The sequence below is a fragment of the Ambystoma mexicanum genome, chromosome 12, assembly GCF_040938575.1.
Source record: "Ambystoma mexicanum isolate Mex_15411 chromosome 12, UKY_AmexF1_1, whole genome shotgun sequence".
Taxonomy (NCBI): domain Eukaryota; kingdom Metazoa; phylum Chordata; class Amphibia; order Caudata; family Ambystomatidae; genus Ambystoma; species Ambystoma mexicanum.
Window position 1 is genome coordinate 597,726,994 of NC_090936.1, and position 18,696 is coordinate 597,745,689.

The 18,696-nt window shown below is 46.4% G+C and overlaps 1 protein-coding gene across 1 annotated transcript in view; it reads right to left on the reverse strand.

The window, feature by feature from the left end:
• Positions 1 to 18,696, reverse strand: part of ERCC1 (ERCC excision repair 1, endonuclease non-catalytic subunit) — a 333,113-nt gene that overhangs the window by 134,922 nt on the left and 179,495 nt on the right. The window contains exons 2-3 of the mRNA XM_069628983.1: positions 7,358 to 7,423; positions 7,167 to 7,275 (exon numbers count right to left, since the gene is read on the reverse strand). Of these exons, the coding sequence (XP_069485084.1) occupies positions 7,167 to 7,241 (75 nt within the window). The 5' untranslated portion in view covers positions 7,242 to 7,275; positions 7,358 to 7,423. The remainder of the gene's footprint in view (positions 1 to 7,166; positions 7,276 to 7,357; positions 7,424 to 18,696) is intronic.

Here is an 18,696-nt window from a genome sequence, read left to right on the forward strand (position 1 = left end):
TCTCCGTCATAGTTCTGAGGCAAAAAGAGTATGATTCTTTGAAAAACAAAGTGATATGTAGCCCTGATGCTCTCTTGGCAAGTGCCTTGTTTGCGTCAACCAATTTTATAGTTGTATATACCCTCCTTTAGTCATAATGGCCTAACACACATTCAGGGAGTTGCGTGAGCTCGGCTGTATTGTGGGGCACAACAAACTTTTCTACTCTCTCCTTGTATGGACTTCATCTTCAGAGCAGGGCCCACGCGCTTAGAAAGGGGCAAGGTCCCAGCTGGTGAGCTATACAATAGGGCTGTTAGTCTGTGCTGTGCAATGTTTAACCCTGGCACTGGCCAAAACATAAGATGTCAACAGTGTTTAGATGATATTTGGTGATGATATTTTAAAACATCGATACGAACCAGTTCTGCCAAATATAGAAGGATTTATTCTATGTTTGCCAAGACAAGTAATGGACTTAAAATGATGCATGACTTGGTCTTGGTATAATGGTTCAATCAACCCGTATATCTGCGTTTGTTGTTTATGAAATTATGTAATGGTTTGTCACATTTACTAACCCCTTAACACTTTATACGGTTTGGGACTTTTTAATTGATCTTTAGACAGTTTTTACAAAATGTTTATAAATAAAGCAATACATTTTAGAATGGAGAGGTAACAGAATCAGTGTATTGAATGGGGCTTAATTAGAATTTCACACGTAAATGTGGCATTTTTTGGGGCTCTTGGTACTTTGATGGGCATATATGCAGACGGTTGAGTCGTTTCAAATAATTTTTGTGTTTCGAAATAATAACAGAAAAGAGCCTACCATTCACAATTTTTTTGGTTTTTATCCCAGTTTGCAGACATAGTTTTCACAGTAGCAGGTCCATATGATAGCAACCTCGTTTGTTTCCACCACCCTCCCATTACTGTTTTTTTCCTCCCCACACCCCCTCCAGCACTATCTGAAATGTCGTCAGGCCTAGTATGATAGTCGCTTGTTTTGTTCCTCCCCTCCCTTCCTGCACCCCTCTCTCTCACCGTTTGTTTTCTCCGTCTCTACAAGAAATGTCGTCAGGCCTAGTACGGTAGTCGCCTGTCTGTTTCCATTTCCTTCCCACTCTCTCGCTCCCTTCCTTATCTAGGTCATAGCTCTTGCACTATCTGAAACGTCGTCAGGCCGAGTACGATAGTTAATTTCACATCCTTACTGTTCATGGCCTGTAAAAATGTCATTGTATTTTCCCTTGTTCCCTCCCTTGCCTTGAAACGCTTTGAAACACATTGTGTATAGGCGCTATATAAATAAACGATCATATCATATCATTGCTTGACCAAAAACTGCTGAAATTGATTTTGTTCATTTTTCTGCTCAAATTTTACCATCATAATATAGATGGTGGTTTGCGTAATCGGGCAATATTGGTGGGGGTATGGGGAGCATCTCCTCAAAATAATTGAGCAAAAAAAGATAGTCGTTTTTTTCTGAACAAGAGACATACATCCGTTCTGACAAATGTCCATACCAACCATGTGCTTATATGGTCAGTATGGACAAGAAAGTAAAGTTAGCTTAGAAAAACGGGGGCTTTCTGCAGGTCATAGTTGAGGTATAAATTACAAGATCAGCACACAGAGCCCCTGTCAAGGAAAGAGCGATGCCAATAACGCAGATCAGGTCAGAGGATCCACAGGAGACTAACCACATGTTGATGGACTGACAAAAAAACAGCAGTAGCAGAGTAGCCCAATAATGACCTTTCAGGAAAGTAGGTCGGTTCTCTGGGAAGATCGTAGCACTTCAGTGAAGGACAAAGGATGTCTCATCACAGGGCAGGAAAACAGCTGCAAATGTCTTCCCAAGCAAGTCATGAGATGGAGCATCTTTGAAGGAAGGCAGCAGTTCAGCAGGGCCACTCATTTCCAAGTTGTTGAGGCATATGGCCACAGAGCTTCAACAGAGCACACAAAGGCTGCAGAAGAGGTAGATCCTACTGTTCCTGGTGGAGCAAGCGGAGGAAGGGCCTGAACTAGGATCCCACTGGAGAGAGGGGCATAGCTCTTTCAGGAGGATCAGGAGAGCTTCCAGCATGGATCCTCAGTATCATTATTTTCTCCCAACTACTTGGATCCCGGATGAATGGCTCGGGGGGCGGGGGGGTTCAGGGAGGGGGGGTCTCTACAGCCAGACACAGAAATGATGTGGATTGAGGTGTCTGGTAGACTCTCACCTGCTCCAACTAGATTTCATCCACTCAAAGAGGACTTTGTGAACTCAGAACTAAAATAGAAAAAATGAGCATTGCTGCTATAAAACACAAAGAAACGTCACACGGGAAATGACTACATCACAGGACTTAAAAACACCAGGTCATCTTTTTTATCTTGTTCAGGGTGTAGGTGGCTATCCAACAAAGTAAAATGGCTACACTGTGGCAGAGCCTTAGAAACTGAAAGAGATTACACCAGCTTGTAATACGAACAGACTGTCTTGATAAGAAAACTCAACAAGTCGTTCAGTAGCCCTACCTTGATAGCCATAAGTCATCAAAAATAAAATGACATGGGGCTTACAAAGATAGACACAGAGGCCAAAATGAATGTCTGACCTAACAAGTCTCCTTTTCAAAAAGCCTCAGCTCTCACTAGGCAAGTAGCCCAGCCTGTCAAACCCACATGTCTGGTCTCCTATTGGTTACTCTAGCGTGTAGGTCTACTCCACAGTCTTCAGTGGGATAAATGTTCCCACACCTCTGTAGCTGTGCACTACCTGGTACTTGAAAGAAGTTCAGGGGGGCAACGCAATGGTGCTAGGTATCTGCTTATTCTGGGTTTGATCTTGAGATGGTGGGTGATTGCCCAGTGGTAAGATCTCTATGCCTGGTGCATAGCTATTTTTAATTTCTTGCGTGCATTACTCACTGCACAGCATATTACCGTCTGGGAGTATATACACAGTAGAATAACTAATTTCTCTGCTGTTGCTGCTAGGTAACTAATTTTGCGTCCGAGAGAAAGTTGTGTCACAGTGGCTCAGCCTCTTAAATCTTGTTCCTCACATTCTTGGATACTTTGTTACTGGTGCCAATGTTGATTTCTAGGCTGCAAAATACATACATACATACATATATACATATATATATATATATATATATATAAAATATATCAATTTTGTGGGCTCTCCACTGTGTACCTAATACGCATTACTGTTGTTCTTCTGAAATGTGGTAAACCTGTGCTTGCCGCTCTATTCCTGTCTGCGGGCTCTCGCATCGTCTGTCTCCCCCCCCCACTCCCTCCTACTCCATGGTGCTCTCTATCTCGCCTATCTTCTCTAACTGCTTCTCCCATTGACTATCCTGCTCTCCTCACTAAATCTGGTAGGAAAAAGTTTAAAAAGGACATCCTGGTCTCCAACCCAGGCCTCCCTATCGCTGACACCCATACCAGTGCCTGCTCCAAGGAAACTCTTACTGACATCCTCTTTTTTGTGCCTTCGCCTGACCTATGGACCCTTCATATGGTCTCTGTGCTCTCTCCTTTCTCCTATTAATGGTGGCACCCATTGGGATGTCCTCCTGGCCCCCTTCCGCTCCTCTAAGGCCATCATTAATGTCTATGCTAATGGGACCGTCTTGGACTCTCTCTCACTCTCTATTCTCCCGTCTGGGCCTACTCATTCTGCAGGGCACACTCTTGATGCTCTGATCTCTTCTGACCTTCCCCTCTCTGTCCCTCTCTCCACTCCTCTCTCCTGGAGTGATCACTTTCTCCTAACCTCCCACCTCACCCTCCTTACCCCACAGGCAAAGCCACCCTCATCATTGCCACCCACCTTCTCGGTCATCCGACCCATGAAGCGCGTGTCAGTTGAGGCTTTCGCTGCCACCTTCTCGCCCCCCCTCCCCCTTCGGCTGACTCCCACCCTGACAGAGCCCTCTCCATGCTCCACTCTGCTATATCTGATACTCTTGATATCCTTGCCCCTGTCATGAGAATCCGCCTGAAGCCCAAAGCCAAATGTAACTCCTGGTATGACTCGGATCTCGTCACCCTAAAACGCAAGTGCAGGGTGGCTGAGAGGAAATGGCGTGCTTCATGTTCATCCTCTGATAAACTGGCCTGCCGCCTGCTCCAAAGGCAATACCGTCTCTCCGTTCTCACCAAAAAGAGAGCCCTTATCCAAGCCCGCATCTTTGCGGCATCCAACAACTCGGCTGAACTCTTTAAAATCTGCAAGGAGCTTGCCAACCTTGCTGCAGTCTCTACCTCTCCTGTCCCCTCCCAGGCCCTCTGCACTGCACTGGCCTCTCACTTCATCTCAAAAACTCAGGACATCCTGTCCTCACTCTCCTCCTATCACCTCCCTCCCTCTCTTCCCGGCTCTTCCTCTGGCCCTTCTGCAGCCACCCCTCCTCCCTCCTTCTCTGCCTTTCCACTTTTTTCTGCTGACGAGGTTTCCAGACAAGTCCGATCTATGAAAGTCTCGTCTAAACAGGTTCACCCCTGTTCCTCCAAAACTATCAAGGACCACATCGACTCCCTGGCACCTGCCCTGGCTGACTTTTGCAACCACTCCTTCGCCTCTGGAGTCTTCCCATCCCCCCTCAAGCACTCCCTTGTGCACCCTCTTCTTAAGAAACCCTCCTCCGACCCCTCCTGCCCGGCTAACTATCGCCCAATCTCCATCACTCCCTTCCTGGGCAAGCTCCTGGAGAAACTGGCTATCTCCTAGCCTAACCTCCATGCTGAAACTGTTGGTAGTCTCCATGACCATCAATCTGGCTTCAGAGCGGCCAGAAGCACGGAAACTGCTCTCCTGAACATCCGTGAGGACCTGCTCTTGAACCTCGACTCCAACACTCCGTGTGTTCTCATTCTGCTCGATCTCTCTTCTGCCTTTGACACTGTCAACCATGCCATCCTGCTCAACCGTCTCCGTGATGACCTGGGTATCACTGGTCAGGCTCTGGCGTGGCTGACCTCTTTCCTTTCCAATCGACCCTCCCAGATCCAACTTGGGTCCTTCCTCTCTGACATCTTTTTCTCCACCTGTGGTGTTCCCCAGGGATCTAATCTCTCTCCCTGGCTGCTCAACCAGTATCCGGCACTCCTTGCCCACCGCATCGCCGCTCTCTGCCCCTACTTTCAGTGCTATGTGGACGACAACCAGCTCATTTTCAGGCTACCCTCGGCCTCCTCCTTTCCTTCCCTCATCTCTGACTGTCTGTCTGCCATCCAGGAATGGTGTGCCGCCAATGACCTCTTCCTTAATGCTAGTAAGACTGAGATTCTACTCATCGGCACACCCACTCCCTCCTTCCCTGTAGCTCTCTGGCCAGCCTCGCTTGGCCCTCCTCCTGCTCCTACCTGCAAGGCAAAAAACCTCAGGGTCATCTTCGACTCCACACTCTCCTTCTCTCTTCATATATCTGACGTCTCTAAGTCGTCACACTACCAGCTGCACCTCCTCAGAGGTATTCTTCCCTTCCTCTCCTTCCCCCAGAAGCTCACTGTCTCCCGAGCCCTGGTTCTCTCGAAGCTGGACTACTGTAACAGCCTCTATCTTAATCTGCCTGCCTCCACTCTCTGCCCCCTGCAACTCATCCAGAACAGAACTGCGAGACTTGTCCTTGGCCTCAAGCCCAGGGATCGTATCTCTCCAGGACTGAAATCTCTACACTGGCTCCCAGTGGCTGCGAGGATTAATTTCAAAACCCTCTGCATTGTCCACAAGGCCTTCTGGGGCCTGGGGCCTAAATACCTTCAACTCTCTCTTCCTAAATATCTTCCTTCCCGAGCCCTTCGCTCATCCATCTCCAACTTCCTCGGGGTCAGCCGCTTCTCGAAGCAACGAGTTGGGGGTCGATCTCTCGCCGTGGCAGGGGCCTCCCTCTGGAACAGCCTTCTTGCCTCCCTGAAACTTGAGGAGAAGCATCTCCGGTTCCGGAAGCACCTCAAAACCTTCCTCTTTGCTTCTGCTTTCTCTCTCCCTCTCCCCTGCTAAATTCTCGACTGAATCTGCACCGAATCTGCAACTGGGCCACTCTCACCGACCTCGGTCCTGGGCCCAGCCACTCTCCTCTTGCACTGCCTCCCTGGCAACCCCTGCACTGAGGGACTGTCTCTGTATCCCTACAGCCCCCCCTTTCCCAGAACTTGTCTGCACTTGCCTTGCACTTGCCACCAGCTGGCCCTATTTATTTACTTATTCTACTTACTTGTACTGCACTTCCCCCCCTCCCCTTCCCCTTGCACTTTTCCCTTCCCCTGCACTTGCGCGGTCTGAATGACACCTGTCCTAGTAGGATCGTTGTCTGTCTTTCCCTTGTTCCCCCCTCCCTGCCTCGTCGCGCCTTGAAACACTTGTGTATAGGCGCGTTACAAATGCCATATCATATCAAATCATATCATATATAATAAACTTGCTAGTATTCATACTTCCGAGTTTCTGGCTCGCTTTTTTGAATGAACGGGGCTCTCTGGCTTCTTGTTTCATGGCCTGGAGTGTGGGTTAAACTGTTCCATCTTTGATGGCAGTTTTCCTCTTGTGTTCTTTTTCATATTGTTGCTCTATAGGAATACCATGCTTGGCTCTTCCTGCATACCATATCAGGAAATTGTTTCCAGACCCCAGGAGAGTGGTCCATCTGCCTCCTCGTAGCACCTTCTTCTCTTTTTTAAAATTCAGGGCAGACAGCGAATACAGTATCCCAACATTTGGGGACATTGCCCACAATCTGGTAATTCTACCAGGGCGAGGGTTCCCCTCCTAAATATGCTGATGGCTCACACACATCTACTCCTGTATGGACTGAAATCGAGACACTTTAAATATGAAGGCTAGGAAGAAGAGGAGACAATTTCCAGACCCAATGCCAAATATTTCATAGCGAAAAATAATATTAAAAAGTGCCCATTAATTGGCCAATGAGTGTCGAAAAATCACATTTCTTGGATCGCACTGCTGCAAAACGAGTTATTTCAGGTGTTTCAGAAAGCGCATAGACGTTACTCTCTGGTAATTGAATGGCGCTTTTAACATCTATGTCGCATAAAGACAAAATTCAATCACACAGGCAAGAGTCCAGACAGATGATGGGGTATTACCTACTTTCAGACATTCCATACAACACAAAGTGATCTCCTTGCTCATTTGTCATTGCCCCCTTTCTCACCGGAGTGACATCCAAGTCATCAGAGGGGACCGTGAAGCGTTTTTTCCTCTCTGCTGGGCCATCATCTTCACTCATGCTGGCAATGCTGAGGGCAGCAGCAACATGGAAACTAAGGGACAAAAGTAAGCATGGTCAGAGGACATCTAAAAGAGGCATTGTTTTAGTGGACACAATTACAAACATTAGCGCACCTTTACCGCTGGCTCTGGTGGTCTGCTGCTTTTTCCTTGATGTTTTCAAATTTGAATCAGTCAAAGCTGAAAGAACAACGCAAAACTACATAAAAAGGAAGGTAAACATAATGTAGCCAACAGTGGCAAATTAATCACGAGTGGCATCCTTTTAAGTGATCAAGTAAAGACTATAGATGGAGCTGGGGTCAAAGCACTTTTTACAGATACTTGCTGTAAATGTTGTGATTCTGAACGTATTTTAATTGCAATAGCTGCTGGTTAAGGGGCGTCTAGGTCAAATGGACCTTAAACAGTGAGAAAAAAAAGACACAAAGTATTGTTCAACTATCTCTTTATTAGGTGTTATTCGAAACGGGAGGGTTGGGCTAATGCGCACCTGCCCTAGAACCTACAATGTACATGATCTGATTAAACAAGGCGAGGGTCAGCAAAAGTAAACAAGGGGTAAAACGTTCAACTAACGAGCTACAAGCCAGGCATGAAAAGCCACTCACGACCTCAATTTTCCACATGTACACAGTACACAATGTCTTACTTGCCAAAAGTCAATTAGCACTAGCCAGTGACTACTGCAAATTTTGAGGCATGACTAAACAAACTGATTGTGATGAGGTTTTCTCCCCTCTATAACACGTCCCTACTCTTGATAACTCCCCTTCTAGGGTCGACGGGCACTAATTTAGAAATTCAACTGGATCAAAAGATGGCCAAAAGAAAAACAAAACTCTATTCTTGATAAGTCATTACAAAGATAGAAGGCTCTGCCGCACCAGAGTCTAAAAACTACTTTGAGAGACCTGTCTTAATCTAACATCATACAACAAGGTTGTTTCAAGGGAAATGCTCTCAAAGCCAACACTCTTAAGTCTGGTCCTCCCTCCCGGCCCCTTTGCTTTCACATCTGCCTCCAAGCCTTTTTCTGCAGGCTTCCGGTTTGAATGGTCCCAATCCTCTGGGAGTTTGGCAGCTTTGGTCCAGATTTCTACCCAGGTTTCCTGGGCCCCAGTAAGGTTCCCTCCAGATAACTGGCATTAGTTTAATCTTTGGTTTTTCTCAGCTCCTCTGATGGTCAATCCTGGACAGTGACAGTATCTATGTAGGCTTTTTGGTATCCATTCTATACAACGTATTGCTAAAAGGATGGGTGTTGTCAAGCTTCCACCAGTCTGTAGATGTCAGGTTTCCCACCCTCCCCGCAACACTTTCCTGCACAGTTCTCGAAAGCTAAGAGGATCTGTCAGCTGGGCCTTTCAGCAAGGGGTTGCAGATTGTCCTGTAGATCTGTCCCTTCAGTCCTCGAATTCTGCAGTTCTCAGCTGGTCTTCCTCTCAGACGCAGGGTCTTAGGTGTTCACTGGTGTTAGGACAGTTTTTCTGAAGTCCAACTAAGGGCTTAGTAAAACAATTCCACTGGGACAGTACAAGACTCCACTCTTAGTATAAGGCTGTACCACCTGAGTATCTGGTAGCTAGACAGAGCAGCCATTCTTATTTTAAGAGGGAGAGAGGGCTGTAGGAAAGTACACAGAACCTGTAATCCACTAAAGATTCAATAGAAAGAAAACAAAAAAGAAAAAAAAAGGATTCAATAGAAACACAACCGAAGTATTCTAAAAAATAAAGGTTTATTTTAAATACAAGTAGGCCAAGTTAAGTCTTGGGGTAGGTACTGGTCATAAAGTCATAAGAACATTCATAAAAATACATCGCAATGCTGGAAGGTGCACAGACCAAACCATAAAACCTTCTTCAGAATACCCAACAGTAATTCTAAGGAAGTCTGACCTTTTCATACACATTTAGAATAGGCGGTTTATAGTCTTTCCATCGAAGGCAAGTACCATTGCATTATTTCCAACGAAAAATGTTTACATCGACTTCCCATACATAAAGTGCAAAGTGTTTATGCATCGAAACCCTTTAATCGAAAAGGGTTTTGTTATAAACACTTCACATTTTTTTTTAATGGAAATTCGATGCAACATAACGTTACAGGGAGCTTTCCAGTGCTACAATCTCTACTTTGTAACACTGGACAGCTCCCTGTAAATTGGGGTATTTATTTTTTATGGTGGGTGAGAGGGTCCATCCCCTTCAACCTCCAGGGGTCCTCCCACTCTAACCCCCCCATCAACCCCCACTTTAACGATGTAACCCTTGTCCAGTGCTGAAATCAATGTATTTCAGCACTGGACAGCTCCCTGTAACTTGGGGTACTTTTTATATTGGGGTGTCCCCCCCAAGCCCTCCTCAACCACCAGGGGTCCTCCCACCCCAAAGACATTTTTCAAAAATTTAAAATTAACCCTTTAAGCATTGAATTTCAAACCCAAGCATGCATCTATTTTAAAGGCATGTTTGAGTTGGAAATCCATCGAAAATCATTCAATGAATATGCATTTCGATGGAAATGCATTTCAATGGATAATTTTCATTGGATTTTAATTCGATGACACTTTTTTCGATGGAAAGACTGGATACCGTATAGGCCACACATATTCACGAGGAGTATAAAACATTAGTTACTTTGAGATTACTTTCATTAATACAAGGGTAGTAGACCCTGTCAGTTATGCAGTGACACTCAGCAAAGAAATCACATAATCGACCAACCCTGTTACCAGGATACTTTTCTGAATAGTGAAACACAGATTCAAGGAACAGTATATACCTATAACTACTTTTAGGATAACAGTTATTCTAGGTGAGTAAAACCTTTGTGGTGTAATATACAATTATAGTTGCTTTTTCAGCTCAGTGCACCACAAAATAAGTTAAGCAAGAACTATTTACAATAATTTAGGATTCACCAGGCAGACCAAGGTCAGCTACACCTAAATAACACTTTTCAAGGATGGCACACAGCTATTCTAGGCAGGTAAAACCTTATGTTGCAATATACTATTACAGTTATTTTTCAGATCAGTGGAGCACCGATTGAGGTGAGCAATAACTAACTTATTGTAGGAGGGCACACAGCTAAACCAAAATAAGTAAAACATATATACTTTTTAAAAGGAACTACCAGCAACTTAAAAGCTAAGTATAACCTAAGGCAGATTTATTCTAGACAGGCTAACCGCAGGACCCAATTGGGGCACTCAAACATGTATTTCCTAACAGGTATAGTAAAGTGAAACCAAGAGCATTACTTTTGGTGAATAGGCACAACCAATTCACAGGTGAGTAAATGAACCTTATATATACTTTTCAGAATGGCACAATACACAAACTGTCCACTCTCAGAGTTACAGTTACCAACCAACTCTTTCACAAGGAAGTACTTTTAAACACTTGTTATACTTCTCCAGACAAAATACTTTACTTGGCCAGTCTTTCCCTATTCTATTGCTTGAGTTCACTAAGGGGCAGAAGAGGGACCCTAGTGGTATAAGAGCCAACTGTAGGCAGGGTGAGATAGGCTTCTGTTGCAGGCAAAAGTCAAGGTTCCTGTGGAAGACTGTTCAACAAGTAATTAGTTCACTTTAAAGTTAGTTAGGGTCCAGGGACTTCAGAGAAGACACCCTAGGAGGATTCCAGCAGGGACCTGAATGCACTGGACGAGAGGACTCCCAATCACAAGAACACCCCAAAGCTTTACAGAAATCAGACAGGTTTAAGGTAAGTAAATACCCCAGCCAACACAGTACTTTAGCATGGAAGAAGAGTTCCAGGAAGAAGAATTCAGGATCTGCAGCCAAAAACCCAGTCGCTGAATTCCTTTATCATGAAGACAGAAGACGGGACACTGGAAGAGCTTCTGCAGCAGGGATCAACGGGGAAGGCTCCACGCAAGGTTTCTTCATGGCTGGATGTGGCTCTGTGGATTTTGGCACCCTTTTCAGGCGCCAGAAGAAGACTGAATATCGCTGATTGGATTCTCGTCGTTTGTAAGGTCCAGTACTCTGGAGGTGACTTTTTGGACTCGATTCACGTCTCTGGTGGTCCAGCAGGATGCCCACAAAGTTTCAGCAAGATTCAGAATTCGGAAGACTGCACGGCTCAATGGCTCGAGGTCCCCCAGGGTATTGGGCTATTGCAGTACAGCAAGGTTGCAGCACGGCGCGGGATGGCTCAAAATGCAGGTCTTCTTGAGTCGGTATTACCCAAATTGACCTTTTACAATTGACCTTTTGCACAATTAACCTAATTATAGTGGTCCTAATTGACCTTCTGCACAATTGACCTTTATATTATTTTAGTTATTTTATATATTTATTGGGTTGGTTTTCTATTATAAATAATATAAGGGGATTGGTTGGGAGGTTGCGGGGGGTTTTGGATTGGGTGGGGGGTTTCCCCCCACATATATGTCCTAATTGACCTTCTAAATTAGGTCAATTCTCCTGAGGTCAATTGTGAAAAGGTCAATTAGTATACAACCCTTGAGTCTAGTGGATCTCACCAGGCTCTGGGTTGAGTCGTCGTTTTCGGAGTCCCTAGGTTGATTGAAAGGAAGGATAACAGCATGATCTGGTTACACAGGAGGCTCTGCGGTAGTGGGAAATCGCTAAAGCCTTCGTTTCTTCATTTTCCTCTTGGGTTTCAGTCCCAGTGGTCGACTAACTCTTGAGCTTCCAGGATCAGACTTTTACACAGGAACCAAGCCAATCAAACAGACTTGCTACATTCAAACTTGGGGGGTTGGCAGTCCTTTCAGTCATGCTGGGAGACAAAGGGGTGCAAAGTATTGGACTCCACCCTGGCTTCCTGCCTTCACAGAGCCTGATCGGGCTTGACCGAGGTCTTCCGCCTAAGATAAAATTGACACAAAGGATTTTCCCAACCTGGAGGTTAAGGGAAGGAACAAGAAAGGACAAGGAACATTAATATGGTGAAAAAAGAAGACAGGGGCCACTTCATTTTACCGAACACTCATGGGTGCCTTTACCGGGGCAGTGGAAACAGCCTATGGTAAAGGTGCACTGAATTAGTTAAAAGGTTCACTGCCACCAGCCATTAAAGGTAAGCTTGGCCCTATAATATAAATCTTACAGTTAAAACAACAAAGGGGATACATGGTTATCTCCCCAGCACTCCACATAAGGTGGGGTGTGCTGGTCTGACTTAAATAAAGTTTAGAGAGGATAAAATATTCCTTCTATCCTTGGGAACTGATGTTCTCACACGGTTTAGCCATGGAAAGGTAAAACGGGAGCCCCCAGGGCAACCCAGCAACAATAGGCAGTATGTGCCAAAAGTTGGCAAAGAGGATAAAATTAAAAAGGCACTATGTATAGTCTTAAAAATGACATCCATAAAAAGAGCAAAAGAATGAGTGTGGAAAAAAGGTTCCCACTCACTGAGGTGTAGGGAAAAATAATCTACCAGTCCAGCAAAATGTTCTGGGGTTGACACAGGTCAGGAAGATTTATCATTACTATGAAAATCGTACCAAACAACTAGGTCTCTCCAGAACTCTGGTTCAAAGTCCTCAGGAGGTCTTACCTCAGCCCTGGCGCTTTCTGTTTCCGACCCAGTTCAGCATTTTGCAGCGGCCATCTTTGACCTCCTGGGCGATCAGGTGTGAAGTCGGGGGGACTGTCTTGCATCAGAGGTTTCCGATAGAGCTGCAGGCTGCTAGATTCTGCCATCGCTGTTAAAGAGAGTAGACCCAGTTCCCGTCTTATAACTTCTATCGAGGTTGATTTAGGTGGGTTCAATACTATTCTCCAGTAGAATCCTTCCAGCTTTGGCCATATTTTAGGCGGGATGTTTGGCATTGCTTCTGTCCCATATAGTAAAGATGGTACCCCACCTTTGTTTTGTAGAATTGAATCGTCGGCAAAAGAATGAACCCGGCCGTATTTCTTATCTATTGCTTGCGTTTGTGATGTCAGGTAACGAGTCTTATCCCAAAGGGCTTGTTGCATTTTGCAATTGTTTGTAGAGCTGTCGATCATAAATCCCAGGTCATCCGAGGGGTGGAACATACCCCATACCAATGTTTTCCAAGCCTCATGCATCCTACTCGCATTCTCCTCTGATCTGGCTATACCCTCACTCCATACTCTGGTTCCTGCTGCTGCCCAGCGCTCACATTCTTTGTGCCGGTGTGCATATTGCGGGCCCTTAGTCGACTTCCACGCCATTGCTATGGATCTCTTCGCCAGTATGCATGCCATGTACATGAACCCAACTACATGTTTAAGTTTGTTGACCCTGGGGTGCACACCCAGCAAGCACTCCTTTGGGGTCCATTCATATCTTACAATCCCAGTTTTTCTGCAGGCCTGCTCTATCCGTGCCCAAAATCCTTGTACATGGACACATCCACAGAAAATGTGCATCAGTCCCGCCTCCTCTGCCCCGCACCAAGGGCACAGTGGTTGCGTTTTGCTGCTGAATTTAGCTACCCTCTGTGGTGTCATATAGGTGCGATACAGGACATTCAACTGAATGAGCCCGATTCAGGAGTTCCTGGAGACTTCCTTGGGGTATATCAGTATACGCTCCCATTCATTTTCAGTTATGTCACCTCCCAGGTCCGCCTCCCACCGTTCTTTCAGCACCGTGCCTGTGGGGTTGGGTATGTCCATCGGTAAGCTATACAATCTGGACACCGGTTTCCAGCCATCATTCAGGGTGTGTAGTAGGGTCATTAGGGGATCTGTCATCGGTTCCTCTGGCCATTTCCCCCACTGTTCTTTAGCGACCTTCCAAATTCTTTTGTACCACATGAATTGCCCCCCAGACAACCCCTCCATCTGCCGCAGGGGCCCAAGCTCTCTAAAAACGCCTTCCTCATGCATATCACCCCAGGTGTAGATCCACCATCTCTCCCAGTGTCTCACCACGTTCAAATCCGTTTTACCTTTGCAGACATCAGCAGCTATTGGGTTCTCGGGCGAGGAAGGGCACCCCAGTTTCAGCAATATTACAGCCCTATTCCACACCTGCCTACCCAGTGCCACTAGCATAGGAGCGCTCCCCAAGCAATCCAGTGTCACGCCGAAGCTACTACACTTTGCAATAGTTCTGCCTCTGGGGTAGTCTCATCTGAAAGCCATTTGGTCACAAAGCTGAGTTGCGCTGCAAGATAAGACTTTTCTAGATCCGGTAGCTGCATCCCTCATTCACTGAAAGGCAGACACAGTGTTGTTAGCGTCAGTTTATGTCTGGCCGTGTCCCAGCAGCACCTCCAAAAGACGGAAGAAGGAGGTTTTAATATAATAATGGACGTTGTTAAAGTAATATAGAAAATCGCGGCAAGATTATCATTTTAGTGATGGCCACTTTGGCCATTAGTGATAGCGGTACCTTGGACCAAAACACCATTGACTTCCTCAAGCCCTTTACCACCATAGCTGTGTTGCTCTCATGCGTTTGCTCAGGTGTGTGCCTAATGTACACCCCCAGGTATTTGAACGATTCCAGCTGCCATTGGAGCCCCACCTCTGGTAGTTCTTCAATACCCCTTCCCCACAGGCCCGCCAGCAGGAAAATTAAAGATAGCTCTGCTGATGCAGATCCCAGACACCTTTGCATTGTTAGCCAACATCTCCAGGAACACAGGGACATTGTGATGTGGGTCCGGCAGGTACAATAATACGTCATCCGCATATAGCGATATCAAGTGGTTAGCACCCCCCACCCAGATACCTGCCTCTGGGAATTGCTTCCGGAAGTAAATTGCTAACAGATCCAGCCCAAGTATGTATCGCAAGGGTGACAACGGGCACCCCTGCCTGGTACCTCTGTGTATGTCCCAGGATGCTGACACAACCCACCCGGACTTGACCCTTGCCACCGGTGCAGTGTAAAATATTTTCACCCATTTGATAAACCGTTCCCCGATCCCAAATTCACTCAACCCAGCAAGCAGCCACTCCCAGTACAGGGAGTCGAATGCTTTTATTGCGGCGAGCGAGACTATTGCATACTGTCCTCGTGATTCAGCTGTCTGGACTATCAAATGTTGTAGCCGGCGCAGGTACAAAGCCGTTTTGATCCTCATGCACCAAGTCGACAATCACCCTGGAGAGCCGCTCAGCTAATATAGTCGCCAATATGTTTATGTCGTAGTTTAACATCGCTAATGGCCGATATGAATCACATTTGTCGGTGGGTTTACCCCGGTTTAGGGATTGGGATCACCAGTGTTTCTCTCAGGATTCCCGGGAGTACCCCTTTTTCATAGGCTTCTTTGAATACTTCCAACAGCACTGGGGTTAAAACCGGCGCGCAAGCCTTAAAGAACTTGTGGGGGAGCCAGTCACTAGTGGATAATGATTTAATTGCCTCACCTATTTCCTCAACTGAGATATCTTGTTCTAGACTTTCACTTTTTGTGTTACCCAGCCTAGGCAACCCTATTTCCTCTAGCGTGCCAAGAATGTCCTCCTAGAGTACCAATGTCTCGTGCCTATATAGGTGAGAGTAGAACTCCCTGAAGGGGTCATTAATTGCCTGTTGTGGCATACTTGTGTTACCTTTATCGTCTTTAAGTTCAGTAGTTAAGTGTCTTGGGTGTTCACTCTTACACAGCCATGATAACCTGCTAGGTTTATCCCCCTCTGCGTGGGCCCTGGCCATTTTCACAGAATAATCAAACTTCAACAGCCTCCCCCAGGCTTCGCAGCAGTTATTCCTTACTGCAGCCAGGCCTATTTCCTCTTCTCGATTCCCTTGTGCCCGGGTCTCTTTGATCCGGATGTCCTCCTTCCACTTCTCTAGGTCAGCCCTCAGTGTTCTACGGATACCGCCCGCACTTGCAATGATCTCCCCTCTCCCCATTACGTTCATTGCCTCCCACAATGTGCTCCAGTCTTTAACGCTACCTATATTCCATTCCAGATATTCTCCTAATCTGGTTTTGAACCCATCTCTGAGGGCTGGGTCAGTCAGGGTTTCCGTGGGCATGCGCCACATTGGTATGGAAGGCCTCGGCCCCAACATTCTCCATTCCAGCAGTAGGGGCGAGTGGTCCGAGATTGACCTGCCCAGATATTGGGCCGATTCCACTTTTGACAACTGGGTCGTGCCCATGAATAGGTAGTCTATCCTAGTATGGAGGCCAATTGGTAAGGAGAAATAAGAGTAGCCTCTATCATTGGGGTGTAGTTCCCTACATAGGTCTATCAGGTCTAAGCTCCTCAGCAATGCGTTCAGTGCCGTGGTGGTTGCCACTGTTCTATTCTGCGGTGGGAAAGACCCATCCAAGTCTACATCCCCGACACAGTTAAAATCACCCCCCTATATGAAAAAGAATCTGCAACATGGTGTTATCTTGGCACACAATGTGTTTAGATGCGTAGGAATCCCGTGGTTGGGGAAATAGGAGTTAACTATGCATATACTTCAACCCGTTCTATAATACCCCTCAATATCAGGTACCTCCCATCTGCACCAGCTTCCATCCCAAGTAGCCAAAAAAGGCACAGCAGTGTTTATTCCAGGTGAAAACACCCCGAGCGTACTTAGATTCCACCGCTCCATATCCCTTCCCCCCCACCCCAGTGCTCCTTCACCTTCGCCATCTCACCCTCCGTGAGATGGGTTTCTTGTAATAGTGCGATAGCCACCTTCTTCATGCCAAGAAAGGATTTCACCCGACTCCTGCGCAAATACGTACCCATGACCCGAACATTCCATGTTAGTACCTTAATGTTTGCTGCCATGGTTGCACCAAGTTACTCCCCTTTGTTTCTCCACCCCTTCCACACTCGTTCACATGGGTATCTGACCACCCTCACCTCCCACCTCAGGACCCCCTTACCCCCTCCATGTCCCCGCCATTCCAGTTAACCCTATTTCTGTGATTGCCTTGTCCAATGAAGTATTGAAAACAGTCCTAACAATAACCACAACTAAACATAAACAAACATTCATGCCCAGGTGCTGCTTCCCTCACGCAGCGCTCAAGCGCCCCCGCACCGTTGTGACCCATCTGGGTCATTTTGTGCGAGCAATCTTGTGTCGGCAACGGGCCGGCACCAACCATTGCGCGGGTCGGACCTGTAGACCCAAGGTAGATGGCCAACCATTGACCTCGACAATCTCAAGCTTTGTAGGGGTGGCCACAGCCAGTACCCTGTTTCTTCCTGAAAACAGTAACAATCAGATTCATGAACTACAGTGTTTCCCCGCCTGTACCTGTTAGGCAGAATCCCGTGCAGTGCCCTTAGGGACCACTACACACAATTAAGACTACAGGTGGTAATATAAGTTTTACCTTTGGTACAAGCCTGTACTACTATGTTAAAGTGGTAGCAGTAGCGGAGCAGCCAGGCTGATCTCAAGAGTATATGAGCAGTAGCAGAGATTACACAAAGGGACTACAATTACTGTGACTCAAGCAAACACTGACTCAAGGTTTCAGGTAAAAAATATAAGTACATTTATTTTTAAACCGTTTGCTATAAGCACAACACTTCTATTAATTCAGAACCACACGTAAAATACACTACAACTAACCAATTCACTTTGTACGGTATAACTCAAGGTAAGTACCCTATGTTTTAACGGACCGGTGTTGTGAAACAAAAGACGTTACCGGGAATACATATGCGATCACTTTTTGACATTAATGACAGTTCGGTCTTACTAAATAAACGCATATCCACGGCAAGAATTGTTATCTGGGCAAAACACACTTAGCACCTGAGATACCCAGAGAGAGTTGGGGGCAAAAATCATAGGCAATACTTTTGTCAAGGCAGACAGAATCAGAGAACACTCATGGACAGAAATGCAAGAGTCAATAGGCCGGAGCCAGTGTCAAGTGGAACCGGGTTCCTGTTGTCGAGGATCACACAGTCGGACAGTTCACGATTCAACGTAGCCAAGAGTACTTAGATATTGTCAATGGAGGAATCAAATGTTATAAGAAGGAGGGAAGATAAGGGCAAGCCTTGTAGGAGGAGAAAAAGGGATTTACCCGATTTCCGCAAGCAGAACACAGTACCTTATTTAATGAAGAAGCTGGTGCCACGGCAGTTGTTCCTGGTAGTTTTCTGCAGACCCACGGTTCCTGGAGCTTCGGCAAGGAGGAGGACGTCTGGAGGGGTCTGCACCACACAGGGCTGAAGCCGGCAGCAGCGACGGTGAATAAAAGGTGCGCTCCTTAAAAACAGGAGAGGCTCTTCAGATGGCTATCCGGACCACTACAGCAGTGCGCAGCGATTTCGACCACGAAGAGGATCCCCTGGCTGTAGAAGATGAGCTGGTTATCCCCACCAGGCTCAAGGGAAGAAGACTGCGAACTGGATCTTCTCTGGTCGTTGAAGGGTAGATAGCTCAGGACTGCAGCAGGGCTTCACCGGGACGGGATAGTTGCAGCAGCCGACTTCTTCTCTGCTTCTCTTCGGTTCCTTGTAGTTCCCGCGGCGACTGACT